Source organism: Schistocerca serialis, chromosome 2 (genome assembly GCF_023864345.2).
Source record: "Schistocerca serialis cubense isolate TAMUIC-IGC-003099 chromosome 2, iqSchSeri2.2, whole genome shotgun sequence".
NCBI classification, from domain to species: domain Eukaryota; kingdom Metazoa; phylum Arthropoda; class Insecta; order Orthoptera; family Acrididae; genus Schistocerca; species Schistocerca serialis.
This window is the reverse complement of record NC_064639.1, coordinates 997,537,563-997,554,928: the sequence shown is the minus strand read 5'-3', so window position 1 is coordinate 997,554,928 and position 17,366 is coordinate 997,537,563. Positions and strand designations below refer to the sequence as shown.

The 17,366-nt window shown below is 45.9% G+C and overlaps 1 protein-coding gene across 1 annotated transcript in view; it reads left to right on the top strand.

Moving 5' to 3' along the window:
• Positions 1-17,366, top strand: part of LOC126456583 (uncharacterized) — a 454,669-nt gene that overhangs the window by 419,140 nt on the left and 18,163 nt on the right. Inside the window, exons 9-11 of the mRNA XM_050092328.1 lie at positions 5,682-6,110; positions 10,006-10,019; positions 17,113-17,319. Coding sequence (XP_049948285.1) covers positions 5,682-6,110; positions 10,006-10,019; positions 17,113-17,319 — 650 coding nt within the window. The remainder of the gene's footprint in view (positions 1-5,681; positions 6,111-10,005; positions 10,020-17,112; positions 17,320-17,366) is intronic.

Genomic DNA, 17,366 nt, shown 5'->3' with positions numbered 1-17,366 from the left:
GTCATCCAAAGAACCAGTACCGGAGCGCCGTGGACCGGCGTGTGGCTGTGCTCGTCATCGGCAGCAACGACGCCCCCTCGGAACAGGGGAAGTCTTCCCTGCAACCAGGGAGCCAAAGAACAGTGGAAGAGGCAGATACGACCACAACTACCTCCAAGCACTAAGGGAACCGTCTAGGCATGCCTACGATCTGGGCAGCGATGGAGTGCATTGTGAAGTGCGACAGACAAAAAGTTACCATAACAGCAGTAAACAGATTTGGTCCTAGGTGTAGCTTTTAACCTTAGAATTAGATAGTATTTTAATTATTTTTATTATTATCGTTATTATTGCTATTATTATTAATGGAAATAATTGCGGTGATCGGAGGTATATTTTATAGGACAGAATTAAGTATTAATGTCTGTTACTAACTTGTGTGAGAATCAATACAATATGTATTTAAGTTAAAGACTATAGGCTGAAATGGAGTGGAATGAATAAATAAATAAATAGTCCTTGAGTACAGGCATCCTCCCAACTGCAGCAATGCACGTCTCATTAGTGATAAACTGAAGCCTTTACTCTACAAAAGCCGAAAACATAATGTTTACTGCACAACAGGCGGAAAAAAGTGTGTTCTCCTACAGCATTCCCAAACTCGGCTGACTTGATACTAGAACTGGATATTGCCAGCAATGAGCGTGGAAATTCTGAATTCCAAAGTATGAAAAATACATAGCAGCAGTGCACAATCTCCCATCTCTTGTCTGTCATTACAGTTCAGCCTGTCGCTCAGAGGCAGGCAGTCGGGTCAGGAAAAATCTCCCTCTGCATGGCATGATTTTGAGATTAACTAATGAGAAATCCTGCATGTAGACACAGCAAAAAAAGAGCGGGTTCTCCCTAAAATTTCTGCGTGACCCAATCAGAAGGGTGTACCCTAAAAGTTTAAACTGAACGTTACTCCGAAGCAGCGAGGCGACGTTCCACGGCCTGAGTGAAGCCATACGCGCCTAGAGATCTTACATCTGGCTAAAAGGCTTCCGTAGAATTCCATGTTTCCTTCGATACATGAATGCTCATTCCATAACCCTCATGGACAGCGAGCTGGGGAAAGAGCAGGGCAGCCCCGCAACCTGCGGTCATGCACCTGCCCAGATTACAACAGTTTTATAGTGGCAAATTCCTCTTAAAAGGACCCGTATTTCGGTGATCAACACGTAAGCTTCCAGGTCTTTGAAAACTCCACCAACTGCATTGGAAGAATGAAACGAAAAACAGCCACTGGCAGTGCTAACCCAGATCTGCAGTTACAGAGCAGTGAAACTAGATGCCTACTTGATCAAGGAAATTTACATATCATCCTCTGAAATGCGTTACTGTAAAGTTTCAGAGAAAAATAGCCCACTACTTCGACAGCTTATCTTATAACATATCCTTCCACGCTGCATTGTAACCAGTCTCCTGAACCTTATTTTTATTTCCGACATTGCTTTTTCGATGTATAGTAGTAGCGAAAGACTGAGTTTTTGTCCGTCTGAGTGAAATCCGACCACCGTTCTTGGGCTCTCATTGCCATCGTTCAATCTTGATCCTTTACATACTGTACGTTCTTTCCCTTTAGCTTATACTCATTTTTGTGAGAATTTCAAACAGATTCCCCGTTTTATAGTGCTGAAGATTTATTCTGTGTCGACTAATCCTATGGCCGAGCTGTTCTAGGCGCTTCAGTCTGGAACCACGCGACCGCTACGGTCGCAGGTTCGAATCCTGCCTCGGGCATGGATGTGTGTGATGTCCTTAGGTTAGTTAGGTTTAAGTAGTTCTAAGTTCAAGGGGACTGATGACCTCAGATGTTAAGTCCCGTAGTGTTCAGAGCCATTTGAACCATTTGACTAATCCTAGTCAAAGTGACTTCCTTTTTCTTAAGGCTTGTGTCCATTGTCAAGCTCAAAGTGAGAACTTCCTCTTTGGTGTCTTTATCTTCGCTAAAGCCAAACTGAATTTCATCTAACAGATACTCAAATTTATTTTCCATTCTTTCAGTAAATACAAAAGTCGTAGACATTGTGAGCTGATAATTTATAGACTGCCGCAAAAAATATTAGTTCACCTGGAAAGAAGACGTCGATATTGATCCGATGATGACATGTACCACCAGGGGGGTTGTCGATATACTGATACTGGTTTCAGCAGCGTACGCCAACAGGTAGCGTAATGGTATAACTACCAGAGCGCCCTCTGTGTCTCCCATTTAATAGGGAATGCTCACAGCCAGGACGCTTAGTGTGATGCAAACGTGTGAAGCAAACAGGCAGTCGTGCCACAGGGACCCACTCGCTCTGTCTACAGCCAACTGAGCCTGTTTCAAAGGGCTCAGACTATGGTCTTCCGATTGGCGGGATCGGCCTTTCGAAGAACTGCCACACATGATGGATGAGCTGCCTCAGTTGTGCAACAATGTTGGTGTCAGTGGTCAGGCGAATATTCTCACCCACAGATGGCGTTCTGGACACCCACAAAGAAGCACAGGCGTCCTACAAGACCGTCATATTGTAAGGGCAGCAGTGGCGGATCTTACAGCTACTACAGCACAGATAAGAGGGCTTGAGAGCCCAAACGCGTCAACTGAACTGTTTGCGAACCAGTTATTAGTAGTGGAACAGCATACACCCTCACCTTTAGCCCATCTTCCACTCACGCCACAGCATCGACGTGCACAGCTCCACTGTTGCCGTCAGAGGATCACCTGGAAGATGGGACGACGCGCCGTAGTCTTCAGTGATGAGTGCTTGCACTCAAGTGATTGTCGTTTGCGCCTACGACGTAGATGTGGTGAACGCTATCTCATACAGTGCATTCGACTCTGTTCCCAACCCAGGCCTTATTTTGTGGGGTGCGATAAGCTAAAACTGTCGTTTAGATTTGGTTTTTCTAGCGTGGACGCTAACCAGCGCTCGGTACGTGCAGAATGTTGCTAGGCCCGTTCTTTTGCCGTTCTTGCAACAGGAAGGTTGTGTGTTGTTCCAACAGAATGATGCTCATCCACGCGCTTCCTTTGACACTCCAAGTGCCCTGCAAGGCGTGCAGCAACATTTATGGCCAGCACAGTTTCCGGACTTGTCTCAAATGGAGCGCGTGTGAGGTACGATGGGACGAGAAATGACTCGTGAGGGCCGGCCGCGGTGGTCTCGGGTTCTAGGCGCGCAGTCCGGAACCGTGCGACTGCTACGGTCGCAGGTTCGAAGTCTGCCTCGGGCATGGATGTGTGTGATGTCCTTAGGTTAGTTAGGTTTAAGTAGTTCTAAGTTCTAGGAGACTGATGCCCACAGCGGTTAAGTCCCATAGTGCTCAGAGCCTTTTTTTTTTTACTCGTGAGGCTATCACTGCCCAACCACTTCTACAGGACTACGTGAATAGGTCGAACAGGCATAGTAAAATGCATCCCATGACAGCCCTGGCCGAAATGGCCGAGCAGCTCTAGGCGTTACAGTCTGGAACCGCGTGACCGCTACGGTCGCAGGTTCGAATCCTACCTCGGGCATGGATGTGTGCGAAGTCCTTAGGTTCGTTAGGTTTAAGTAGTTCTACGTTATAGGGGACTGATGACCCTAGAAGTTAAGTCCCTTAGTGCTCAGAGCCATTTGAACCATTTGAAGGCATGACAGCATTAGCCGTCTGTACGATCGACTGGATGCAAGAGTCATCCGCTGCCCCGTCGCCTGTGAAGGCTACACCGTGTATTAAAATGGGTGTTTCAGCATGAGTCGATACCCGGCACCTCAGAACCGCTTGTGCTGATCAAATGGTTTAAATGGCTGTGAGCAGTATGGGACTTAACTGCTGAGGTCATCAGTCCCGTAAGAACTACTTAAACCTAACTAAGCTAAGGACATCAGACACATCCATGCCCGAGGTAGAATTCGAACCTGCGACAGTAGTGGTATCGCAGTTCCAGACTGAAGAGCCTAGAACCGCTCGGCCACTCCGGCAGTACTGTTGATCTGTACATGTGATCATTTCATGTATTCCACATCTGGTGTTCCAATGACAAATCTTGAGTGAATTGGAAAATTCTAAATGTACTGTTTTTTCCGGCAGTGTATATCTGCAGTATAAGGTACTTGCGGCAAGTCGAATGATAAAAAAATTGTTGTTGTTGTTGTTGTGGTGTTCAGTCGTGAGACTGGTTTGATGCAGCTCTCCATGCTACTCTATCCTGTACAAGCTTCTACACCACCCAGTACCTACTGCAACCTACATCCTTCTGAATCTGTTGAGTGTATTCATTTCTTGGTCTCCCTCTACGATTTTTACCCTCCACGCTGCCCTCCAATACTAAATTTGTGAGCCCTTGATGCCTCAGAACACGTCCTACCAAACGATCCCTTCCACTAGTCAAGTTGTGCCACAAACTTCTCTTATTTGCAATCCTATTCAATACCTCTTCGTTAGTTATGTGATCTACCCATCTAATCAAATTCTTGTGTAGCACCACATTTCGAAAGGTTCTATTCTCTTCTTGTCCAAACTATTTATCGTCCATGTTTCACTTCCATACATGGCTACAGTCCATAACAGAACGCAGCATGTCATTCTTAATGGAGAGAAGTCTTCTGAAGTAAGAGTGCTTTCAGGTATGCGGGAGGGGAGTGTCGTAGGACCGTTGCTATTCACGATATACATAAATGACCTTGTGGATGACATCGGAAGTTCACTGAGGCTTTTTGTGGATGAAGCTGTGGTATAGCGAGAGGTTGAAACAATGGAAAATTGTACTGAAATGCAGGAGGATCTGCAGCGAATTGACGCATGGTGCAGGGAATGGCAATTCAATCTCAATGTAGACAAGTGTAATGTGTTGCGAATACATAGAAAGATAGATCCCTTATCATTTAGCTACTAAATAGCAGGTCAGCAACTGGAAGCAGTTAATTCCATAAATTATCTGGGAGTACGCATTAGGAGTGATTTAAAATGTAATGATCATATAAAGTTGATCGTCGGTAAAGCAGACGCCAGACTGAGATTCATTGGAAGAATCCTAAGGAAATGCAATCCGAAAACAAAGAAAGTACGTTACAGTACGCTTGTTCGCTCACTGCTTGAATACTGCTCAGCAGTGTGGGATCCGTACCAGATAGGGTTGATAGAAGAGATAGAGAAGATCCAACGGAGAGCAGCGCTCTTCGTTACAGGATCATTTAGTAATCGCGAAAGCGTTGCGGAGATGATAGATAAACTCCAGTGAAAGACTCAGCAGGAGAGACGCCCAGTAGCTCGGTACGGGCTTTTGTTGAAGTTTCGAAAACATACCTTTACCGAGGAGTCAAGCAGTGTATTGCTCCCTCCTACGTATATCTCGCGAAGAGACCAAGAGGATAAAACCAGAGAGATTAGAGCCCACACAGAAGCATACCGACAATCCTTCTTTCCACGAACAATACGAGACTGGAATAGAAGGGAGAAGCGATAGAGGTACTCAAGGTACCCTCCGCCACACACCGTCAGGTGGATTGCGGAGTATGGATGTAGATGTAGATAAACGACTTCTTGACACTTAAATCTATATTCGATGTTAACAAACTTCTCTTCTTCAGAAACGCTTTCCGTGCCATTGGCAGTCTACATTTTATATCCACAAAAGCCAATCTCTTGTAACAGTAATTGTACTACAGAACTAACTGCTCGGTTTGCAGACGATCGGCTGTCGGTGGGCAAGCAGTACCGGCGGCGCTACACGGACTTCTGGAATCGCGTGCTGCCCGAGAGGCTGAACAAGTCGTCGCGCGAGAGCTTCCCCAACACGATGTCGCCGCACGGGCCGGCGCGCGCGCCGCACCCCGACGTGCAGGTGTCCCCGGCGTGGAGCCCGCCGCCCGCCTACCCGCCGCTGCGCCACCGCCCGCTGCCACCCCCGCCGCCTCCACTGCCCGCGCCGCCGCAGCGCACGCGGCCCTTCGACCCGCACTACAACTTCGAAAAGCCCTTCGGCGCCTCCTCCGGCAACAGATGGGCGACGCCGCAGCCGCCTGGGGGCGGCGTGCCGTACGGCGAGCGTTCCATCAACGACCGGCCGGACCACAGGGGCGCCAACGTCAGCGCCGCCGACAAGCCGCACGCCGCAGGTACGCTCCTGCGTATGGCACCTGAAACCCGGAATGGCCGACTCAATATCTGGATACTGTGGTTCCGGCGACGTGTTGTAATGGCTCTGAGCACTATGGGACTCAGCTGCTGAGGTCATTAGTCCCCTAGAACTTAGAACTTGTTAAACCTAACTAACCTAAGGACATTACAAACATCCATGCCCGAGGCAGGAATCGAACCTGCGACCGTAGCGGTCTTGCGGTTCCAGACTGCAGCGCCTTTAACCGCACGGACGTGTTGTAATGTTCACGTCTCTTGTCGTACTTGTTGTACCGTGTGTGAGCCGACCTGGGTTCAGAAGTCGTTTGCGCAAGTTGTCTGGCACACTCGCAAACTCAGCACACAAATGGCCAAACAAGCGACTCTGCAGTGTCTAACAATACCACCACTTGCAAAGTAGGTTAGAAATCAGATTCATAATGTTGCTCACGCAGCATATGTTTGCTTTATCGGGCAATAACAAAGTTATTGACTGTGGATGATATCGTCAGAATGGAAATAATGAAGTCACTGCAAAAAATTCATTAATTCTGGCACTTAACTTGAATGGATTCCCATGTAGATTTCGTCGAAGTTGTTATGGCTCATCTTGCTGATTCCAGGATGAATCCACTTTGACTGCTAGAAGGTCCAGATCTGTATTTTGGCAATATCTGAAGACGCAACAAATGCGTTATTCAGGATATTCTTAATGATCAAACAATCCCAGATCAGAACAGTGGTATGGTAGAAATAATTTTTGACTTGGTATTCACGATCCACATTTTTATTAAACTTCTTGTGAATTTACATATACTTCCTCTTAATTGTCACATCAGCAAGCAAACAGTTTTGTATCAATCTTCATATATTTAATTTCCACTTTAACCAAACACAAGACTTGGCTGTTCTTTTACAAAGCGAAATAACAACTTAACTTCTGCAAAGTGAAACAAAGACTGCTCTGTGCGCATTCGCGCCAAAATGGTTACAAGTAAGTCAAAGATAATAACAGTCTCACAGAAATGAATACACAGAAGAACCATATCACTGTAACATATCGATACATCGGAGTACCTATACATTAATAAAACCAAATGTGAATATTGTCACAAAAATATGTCTCTTACTTCTCAGAAAAGTAGTACGATATTACTGGTATCGAGAACTGGGGTTGGAGTGCCGTAATGGTCACGTAAATAAAGAACCATTACAAGTGACGTCACAAAATCGTGGGATAGCGATATGCACATATACAGACGGCGGTTGAATCGCATACCCAAGGTATGAAAGGTTAGTGCATTGGATGAGTAGTCACGTGAAAAAGATTTCCGACGTAATTATGGTCGCACGACGGGAATTAACAGAGTCTGAGGGCGTAACAGCAGTTAGAGCTAGATGCAAGGGACATTTAATTTCGTAAATCTTAAGGGAATTCAATATACCGATATCGAAAGGGTCATGAGTGTGCGGAGAATAACACATTTCAGGCATTACCTCTCACTACCGACAACGCAGTAGCCGGTAGCCTTCACTTAACGACCGGAAGCAGCGGCGTTTGCGTACAACTGTCAGTGCTCAGAGACAAGCAAGACTACGTAAAATAAGCACAGAAATCAATGTGGGACGCACGACGAACGTATCGGTTAGGGTAATTAGACGAAATCTGGCGTTAATGGGCCATGACAGCTGACGCCCCACTTAAGTGCCTTTGCTAACTGCACGACATCGCCTGGGCTCATGACCATATCAGTTGTACCCTACTGGAAAATCGTGGCTTACACTGGGCTCGCATTCGGGAGGACGACGGTTCAATCCCGCGTCCGGCCATCCTGATTTACGTTTTCCGTGATTTCCCTAAATCGCTTCAGGCAAATGCCGGATGGTTCCTTTGAAAGGGCATGGTCGACTTCCTTTCCCATCCTTCCCTAATACAGTGAGACCGATGACCTCGCTGTTTGGTCTCTTCCACCAAATCAACCCAACCAAATCCTGGCTTCGTCAGATGAGTCCCGATTTCAGTAGGTACGAGCTGATTTTAGGATTCGAGTGTGGTTCGATTCGAGTGTGGTTCGCCCGACGTGAATCCCATCGAACATTTATGGGACTTAGTCGAGAGGCCAGTTCATGCACAAAATCCTTCACGATTATGGGCAGCATGACTCAGTAGCTTTGGTGGGGACTTCTAACGACTTGTTGAGTTCTTGCCACGTCGAGTTGCGAACTACTCCAGGCAAACGGAGGCTCCATTCAACCTTAGGAGGTATCTTATGACTTTAGTCATCTCAGTGTGTGTAAGATAAAATGCAACACAATCGTAAAAATGTTAAATCGATAATTATTCACGCTCCTAAACACTAATGCAGGTGAAGTTTCACTATCCACAAGACAACGTTTAATTCAATTCATGTAATTAAAAAGGACTCAGCTAATTTTCCGGATTAAAAGAACAGAAGATGTCTCTACTAATGGCATCTGCATTACATTAGAGGCACCGTCAAAGTGAGACTTCGGTTCAATGAGCAATAATCCTCTGATGATATTTATTTTTATTGAAAAGGGTCGCCTTATCAAAACGTTAAGGGAGGAAACGATGACATGAGAAAAAATTATCTTAAAAAGATTAATTTATTTGGTCTCAGTCTATACTGCACAAGCTGGACTGATTCACAACTGCTTTCATCAAATAATGTAAACAGTAATATGCATAACTGTTCAGATTCATCTGAATCACCAGAGTGCTAATATACAGATTCATAAACACTGTATCTGTGCAGAAGACATCCTAATGCTCTCCGGAAGGGATGCAAATCACTTTCCAAGGTCTGGGCACCACACGAAAAGCACTAGATAGCATCGACAGATGAGTCCCGATATTGCGACTTTTGATCCGAGTATGATAGCTAACGACAAAGACCAGTCACATGTTGCGAAACTGACTCGCAGATTTTGAGCTACGCGTTGCAAAGAATGTAAATGCTAAACGCGACACTTACTCTAAAACATCTAAAGGGGCGGCAAGCTGAACAGGGCACGAAACAGAGACACTCTCCAACGACAAGACGCAAACCGCGCTGTGTGCTTGCCCCAAAATGGAAAACTGACTTCTGCCTCTCACACACTTCTTACTCATACCATAGACGGCGAGGAAATCGCAAGGTTTGCCACAGTGGCAACCGAAACGCTCCCTCTCTCTTCCAGCGTGCAGGCAAAGCTTGCAGAATTTTCTCCTCCAGCGCTTTTCGTATTCTCTGTGAACAAAGTAAAAGTTAACAGCGTGTTGGCCCTCGCCTTATTACTGGCGGAACGATATCTGGGCGTGTAAATACAGCTCGCTTACTTGCACGACCACTGTCTTTGGGTATTCCTGGTAGGAAACCTCCCGGATTTCCGCTTTTGCTACCCACTGCCTACAATGTAAAGGTGGCATATATCACCACGTTTCATCAACTGGAAGAAACATGAATTTAAGTAAAGAATTCGCAGGTCTCACTCTTCCGCTCAGAAAGTTTATGAGAATGCAACATAAAATGATCGTATCTGTACACTGTCACGCCGGCCAGGGTGGCCGAGCGGTTCTAGGCGCTACAGTCTAGAACCGCGGGACCGCTACGGTCGCATGTTCGAATCCTGCCTGGGGCATGGATGTGTGTGTCTGATGTCCTTAGGTTAGTTAGGTTTAAGTAGTTCTAAGTTCTAGGGAACTGATGACCTCAGAAGTTAAGTCCCATAGTGCTCAGAGCCGTTTGAACCATACATTGTCACTTAACGACATGTGACAAACCAGTATCATCACAGCGTGAGTGGGAATTAGTTACAACTTCCGCGCGTTTCACTATTCTTACTACTGGAGGTGCTGTCACATGTAAGTGCATGATTCAGCATGAACCACAGAGTTCCGCGAGCAAGTATCCTCACGAGCGCAACCTCACGAAGTGTGGAGGTGTTCAGTTAAGCGACCGGTCAGATGCACGTCGTACTTGCACTCCAGCGCATTAAGTGCCCGTTTACACATTCCATAAAATGTACAGCAAAGCGAGCACTAATGCAAATGAGAAAAGTCGCATGCGGTGAGACGCAGCTCGAAATGCACAGCAGTAGCCAGTGAAAGCAGAGAGTGTCTTTGAGTCACGAAAGGAAATTAGCGGGATTTGCTTTCTCTGTGATCGCTTCAATACGAGGAGCTTTCAATCAGTAACACAGCCTTCCTTTTCTTGCCCAATTTCGGTTGAAAATATGCGGAATCTGTTGTGGGACATCGTGAAACATTCCTGCTCCAGTCCCTATAGTTTCACGTAGTTCTGCTAGGTGACGTCTGTAGCGTAAGTGTATTGCAAGTAGAGAGCTGTCATTGAGTTTCGTTTGGCAGATATTGTTAAGCACTTGTAGAATGTATACGGTGACCTGGTAAGGAACAAAAGCACGGTGGGTCGTTGGGAGAGGCGTCTGTCATCATCCTTACAATGCTGCGCAAATCTCTCCTATCTTCTGCGTGCCGGCCGGCCGCTCTTACTTGTAACTCTTGCAGAGTTGCAACGTACAGACACTCTCATTCGAAGTGATCGACGGGTCAGAAACACCTCGATACACAACTGAATGTCTCTGTTGGTAGCGCTTACACACTCGTCAATCAGTCGAGGTACTCGACGGTGTTTGCCGCTGGATTCCCCAACGCTTAACAGAACACCACAAAGAGCAACGAAGGACCGTCTGTGCCCAATTTGTAGCGTTTTACGTGGGAGATGATTGATGTAGCAAGACGTCGGCTCCGACGTCTCCAAGTGAAAGGGTTCCATGCGGGCAAACCTGCCCTCCCTCTAAGATGGCGTAAGGGGCGTCGCAATAAACGGAGATTATCCTGACAGCAGGTGTTCGTAACCAAAAGCGTGGAGAATAATATGGTGTGTTAGTATGCTGAATAAAACCTACCTGCTTTCATAAAAAAAATGTGTTGCATTACATACTGAATGTCCCAAGCTGCCTCATGAACAACACTTAGGTCTTCCATATGAGTACCAAAAGGAATACCCTTAATTTTCGGTTACACTATAAATCACTCAAAGTTAATTCATTTGAATCCTTAAAGATAACAATTACGAAAAACTGAAACTGGAACCATCATACAGAAAATGTTGTGGAGAAGGCGATGTAAAGAGTGCGTTTTATTTGTAGAACGCTTACAAGATGCAGGAGATCTACTAAAGAGACTGCTTATACTAAGCTTCTTTTTCATGCGTGCTGTTCGGGAATGCAAAGGCAGAGGAAGAGTCTGAAGGTGGTTCGATGAACACTCCCCCAGGCACGTATGTGTGAATTGCTGTTTGATCAAGTAGATGCCGACGTAGAAAAGAATAAAATTGTCATTTTGAGTCAAAGAATTGCACGAAAAGATGAGAGGAGAAGCTTAAATTTTTTCTCGAAAATAGCCGCCTTTAGAGTACTCGTTTCAAAAATGGCTCTGAGCACTATGGGACTCAACAGCTATGGTCATCAGTCCCCGTACTCGTTTCGAAATTAGTTAATGAAGAGTTAGCATAAGTATCGATAGCCACTGGACCTCGTGAAATACAAATTAACGAAGCTTCTTCTGAGAAGTTATCAGCTAGTTTACGATTCCAAGCCACTGGTGAATCAAAAGCTGTTGAAAAACTATACTTTTGGTAACTAAACATCCACAACACTTCCTCTATCTGAATTCTATATGACATTTCTTTCTCATCAATACTGTAAACGCAGAGTTTTCGTTTTCTTTTTTATTTCTTCCAGTTGTCTGCGGCCTACTATCTTTTAATGTACAGCATATTTCATTTAATGCTGTGTACAGTTTGTTCCTTTTGTGATAATCTCAACTTCTGATAGCAAAATGACATTGCTCCACTTGATATTGTTCAATGAAAACGCTCACACGCTCTTTCCACCAAGTCATAATCCACATTCTTGTCGAAGTGACTTCGTCAGTGGGCCGCGGTAGCTGTCAAGTGAACAACAGCAGACTTAAAAACCGCTTGAAGACACACTTCTTTGAGTGAACACTTCGGCTTCTACCGGAAACAATCGTGTAACATCTTATGCGATTTCAAGCGTGAAAGAAGTGTTATCTTCGGCTCAGTGCAACACTCGGCACCAGGGTGTGGATAGCGAGATTTGGCAGGCCGCGCAACTCCATAGACTTCAAAATGGTTCAGCTGGCTCTAAGCACTATGGGACTTAACATCTGAGGTTATCAGTCTCCTAGACCTAGAACTACCTAAACCTAACTAACCTAAGGACATCACACATATCCATGTCCGAGGCAGGATTCGAACCTGCGAACGCAACAGCAGCGTGGTTCCGAACTGAAGCGCCCAGCGGCCGGAACTCAGTGGACTTCAGTACACAATAGTGCTTGTGTGAAGTGAGAACTAAAGACTATATGAATAAGAATTTAAAACGTAGGCTTATGATATGATGGTTGCGTTTTGCAAAACCAGATTTCGGCAGAGGGGATCTTGAAATTGTTGGGAAAATGAAAGCAGCTTGCGGGACTAATCTATAAAGGGCCTGAAGAAAGTTTGGGACAGCAACCATAGTGGCAGGTCTTCCTGCTCAATAGTGTGAAAAAAATTCGCATGGCGTGTCAGTATCAAGTAACATGCCCCGATGAAACTTGGACCATACATGGAAAGAACTGCTACAGTGTTGCACGGAAGGTAACTGTAAGAAATACGCGTTGAGACAAATAGAATAACTAAAACAACTAAACTCCTTCCGAATAAGCCTTGAAGGCTCAACGGAACCGACCGACCGTCATGTCATGCGCAGCCCACAGGTGTCACTGGATATGAAGGGGCGTGTGGTGAGCACACCGCTCTCCTGGCCGTATGTCAATTTCCGAGTCCGGAGCCGCTACTTCTCAATCAAGTACCTCGTCCGTGTACCTCACAATGTCTGAGTGCACCCCGTTTGCCAACAGCGCTCGGCAGACCGGGAGGTTACCCATCCAAGTGCTAGCCCAGCCCGACAGCGCTTAACTTCGGTGATCTGACGGTAACCGGTGTTACCATTGCGGCAAGGCTGTTGCCCAAATACAATAACTATTTTATTTAAAGACAGTAATTGCACTGAGGTCACCGAGATTTATGATGGTCCCCTGAATATTACACAAGGCGGGACATGGTTTTTAATAGGATGTGTTACCACCACGGACAGCTCACATGCTGGCCACAAGGTTGGTAAGGAATTTTTGTAGGGCGTTCCATTACCCCACCAGCGTGGTACAAAACTGTGGGATGGTCGCTGGGGAATGTGGACGTGCCCACAGTATGTCTCCACAACGCATCCCATATGTGCTCGACCAGTCGGGGGGAACTGGCAGACCAGTCTGTTCGACGAATATCCTCTCGTTCCAAGAGCTCCTCAACCTGGGCTGTACGCTGCTGTCGCACATATTCATCCATAAAAATGAAGTCAGAGCCGAATGCACCCCTGAAGCAGTACGCCCATGCAGCGTTATGCCAGCCCACGTTACAATACGTGGACAAAAGAAAACGATCATGTTCGACTACTCTCATATGGCGAGAGGTGGGAACACGTAACGCACCCAGGAACATTACCGAATGCGATTGTTATGGTGGTCCAGGTGATAAGGTGTTGGGAAGCATAATGTAGCATGGGCGTACTGACCTCCTGGTCGTTGAACATGGATACTCAGCGGTCAACGTCTCCGTCACCGCGTGCGTCATTTCAGGAGTGCATTCGACCCTGACTTCATTTTTATGGAGGACAAAGCGCGATCACAGCGAACAGAGCAGGTAGAGGAGCTCATCGAACGAGAGGATATTCGGCACGTGGGCTGAGCTGCCCGTACCCCCAGACCTAAATTGCATTGCATACCTGTGAGATGTGTTGGAGAGATGTATTGCAGCATGTCCGTATGCACCGACGATCATCCAGCCTTTGTCAGCTGCGCTGGTGGAGGGATGCAACGCACTACCAGAAGAACTCCTTTCGTATCTTGTGGCCAACATAGGAGCACTTTGCAGATCATGCACTGCCGTCCGTGGTGATCGCATACCTTATTAAGAAGCGTGTCCCGGCTTTCGTAAAGTCAAGGGCAGCAAGATGAGTCGCGGTCACTTCAATGTAATTATTGTACTTGAATAAAAATGTCATTTCTATTCGTCTCATTGCGTATTTCTTTCGGTTACATTCTATAATATACTGTAACAGTTCTTTACATAGACGGTTCACATTTAATCGTGCTGTGTTATTTAGTAGTGGTACTTCGTGCGAAAGTTACTTTCGTCCACAAGTCTGTCACGTCAGTGTAACGCTTAAATCTTCAAAGAGATACCTACAAGACGACTGCGAGTGAACACCACTTACTTTTCTTACTTCTCGCTTTTGTGCAATCAGTACTTCCTTTCTAAGTCATGAGTCACGCCAGAAAATTGTTTGTAAGACATTATTGAGTTGAAATGTGTAAAATGTGTTACGAGGCTGATTCGTATGTATCCAAGACTACAGACTACGCTAAGTGCAAAAGTAGCGGAACTTAATTGTTTGAGCAACTCAGTAGTATTCTTGTCACAGGTCAGCTGTCGTTGGAAATGGACATTCCAAAAAGCTGGAACATTCAATACTGTTTGCAGTCTCTTGTTCATACGCTACATCAATTATGATATGACTTTATTAGTTGTACAGAAGTAACTACAATGAGCTTTGTCAAAATTTAGGGAGCGTCCACTTTCAGAGAAGACTTCTTCTTCTTGTTTCAGAAACATCATTAATAATTGCTTATGCCGCTTTCTCTCTAATGGTATTTATTTTAATAATAGTATCATCTGAAAAATGTGCCAATTCTGCTTGTTAAATGTTAAGTAGAAGGTCATTCACACATGCTTAAGGAGTAAGAGCAGTCCCTACATTCAACCATGTGGAATCCTCTTTATGATTTCTCCCCAGCCATTAATATTTTCTACCGTTCGAACATTGTTTAAATTATTGAGCTCAATCTTTTGCGTTCTGTTTGTTAAGTATGATGCAAACCAATTATGTGTAAAGCTATCAGTTCCAGAAAACTTACATTTTTCTAAGATAGTAATGTGATCTACAATTCAGGCGCCTATTAAAAATCACAAAAAATACGAACTGGCGATATTTTCTTCTAAGGCTTGTAACATGTATTGAATTAATGTGTAAGTAGCCCTCTCAGTTGAGCTGTCCTTCTAGAAACTAAACACTCACAGGATAAGTGAATTGTTTCTACTTAAATGGATTAATTGGAAAGTTGTAAGTGTGCATTTAGTGCGTATCGTAGACCCGAAACAGACACGAAAAGAATAGAAAAATGAAAATATGTGATAAAATTCACTGCCGTATATTTGTGAATAGTTAAATAATTGAAATTTGATGCCAAGAAGCATTATAAATCTCCTAGCAATATATGTACAGTTAATAATTTATGTTATAGGCGACTGATAATGGCTAGCATGAAGAAGGTTAACATGTTTCGTTAGAAAAAGATATTCAGCTGCAAAAGACGGAATTTTACGTAAATGATCTAAGCTATATGATAAAATACAATGAAGAGTCAAAAAAACTGGTACATCTGTCTAATATCATGTAGAGCCCCTGCGAGCACGCAGAAGTTCCACAACGTGAAGTGGCATGAACTCCACTAATGTCTGAGGTAGTGCTGGAGGAAATTTACACCATGAATCCTGCAGGCCTTTCCATAAATCCTTTGAAGTATAAGCGGGTGGAGATCTCTTCTGAACAGCATGTTTCAAGGCAGCCCAGATATGCTCAATAATATCATGTCTGGAGCCTGATGGGCTGCGGAAGTGACTAAACTCAGAAGAGTGTTCCTGGAGCCACTCTGTAGCAATTCTGGACATGTGGGTTAACGCATTGTCCTGCTGGAATAACCCAATTTCGTCGGAATGCACAATGGACATGAATGAATGCAGATGATGAGACTGGATCCCATGTCACTTCAATTGCACACGGCCCACACCATTACAGACCCTCCACCAGCTTGAACAGTCCCCTACTGACATACAGGCTCCATGGATTGATGAGGTTGTCTCCATACCCGTACACGTCCATCCGCTAAATAAAATTTGAAACGAGACTCGTCCGACCAGGTAATATGTTTCCAGTCGTCAACAGACCACCTTCAGTGTTGATGGGCCCAGGCGGGGCGAAAAGCTTTGTCTCGTGCAGTCATTAAGGGTTCACGAGTGGGCCTTCGGCTCCGAAATCCCATATCAATGACGTTTCGTTGAATGCTTCGCACTCTGACACTTGTTGGTGGCCCAACACTGAAATCTGCAGAAATTTGCGGAAGGGTTGCACTTCTGTAACGTTGAACGATTCGTTTCAGTCGTCGTAAATCCTATTCTTGCAAAATGTTTTTCCGGCCACAGCGGTGTCGGAGATTTGATGTTTTACCGGATTCCTGATATTCACAGTACAATCGTGAAATGGTCGTACGGGAAAATCCCCGCTTCATCGCTACCTCGGAGATGCTGTGTCCCATCACTCTTGCGCCAAGTATAGCAACACGTTCGAACTCACTTAAATCTAGATAACCTGCCATTATAGCAGCAGTACCGGATCGAGCAACTGCGCCACATACTTAATGTCTTATATAGGCTTTGCCGACCGCAGTGCCGTATTCTGCCTGTTTACACATCTCTATATTTGAATACTCATGCCTGTACCAGTTTCCCAGGCGCTTAAGTGTGTAATCACTGGACTAGAGGATTGCATCGTTACAAGGTCTACTGGTAACACGCGACACGCTAAGGCCAGAAAACACCACTTCACGAAGCTGTCTCTTCCGCAGGCGACGGAGGCGGCAGCGGCAGCGGCGACGAGTTGGGCGGCGAGGTGGAGGGGACGGCGTCGCCGGGCGCGCTCGCCGGCTCCTCGTCCGTGGCGCTCACGGTCGTCATCCTGATCGGCGTCTGCTTCCTGCTGGTCAACATGTGCGCGTTCGCGGCGCTCTACTACCAGCGCGACAAACTGCGCGTCCAGCAGCAGCTGATGCGCCAGCGCTACGAGGACGTCACGGCGCTCGCCACCTCCGACGAGGACGACGCCGGCGAGCGCTACGTCCACAAGAAGGCCGACGCAGCCAGGCCCGCCACCTCCGCCGCAGCTGCCGCCGTCGCCGTGCGCGTCGCCACCGTCGACCGTCGACTCCGCAGGAAGAAGGAGCTCGTGAGTCCCCTCTACATACGTAAACATACGTTGTGGTGACAAAAGTC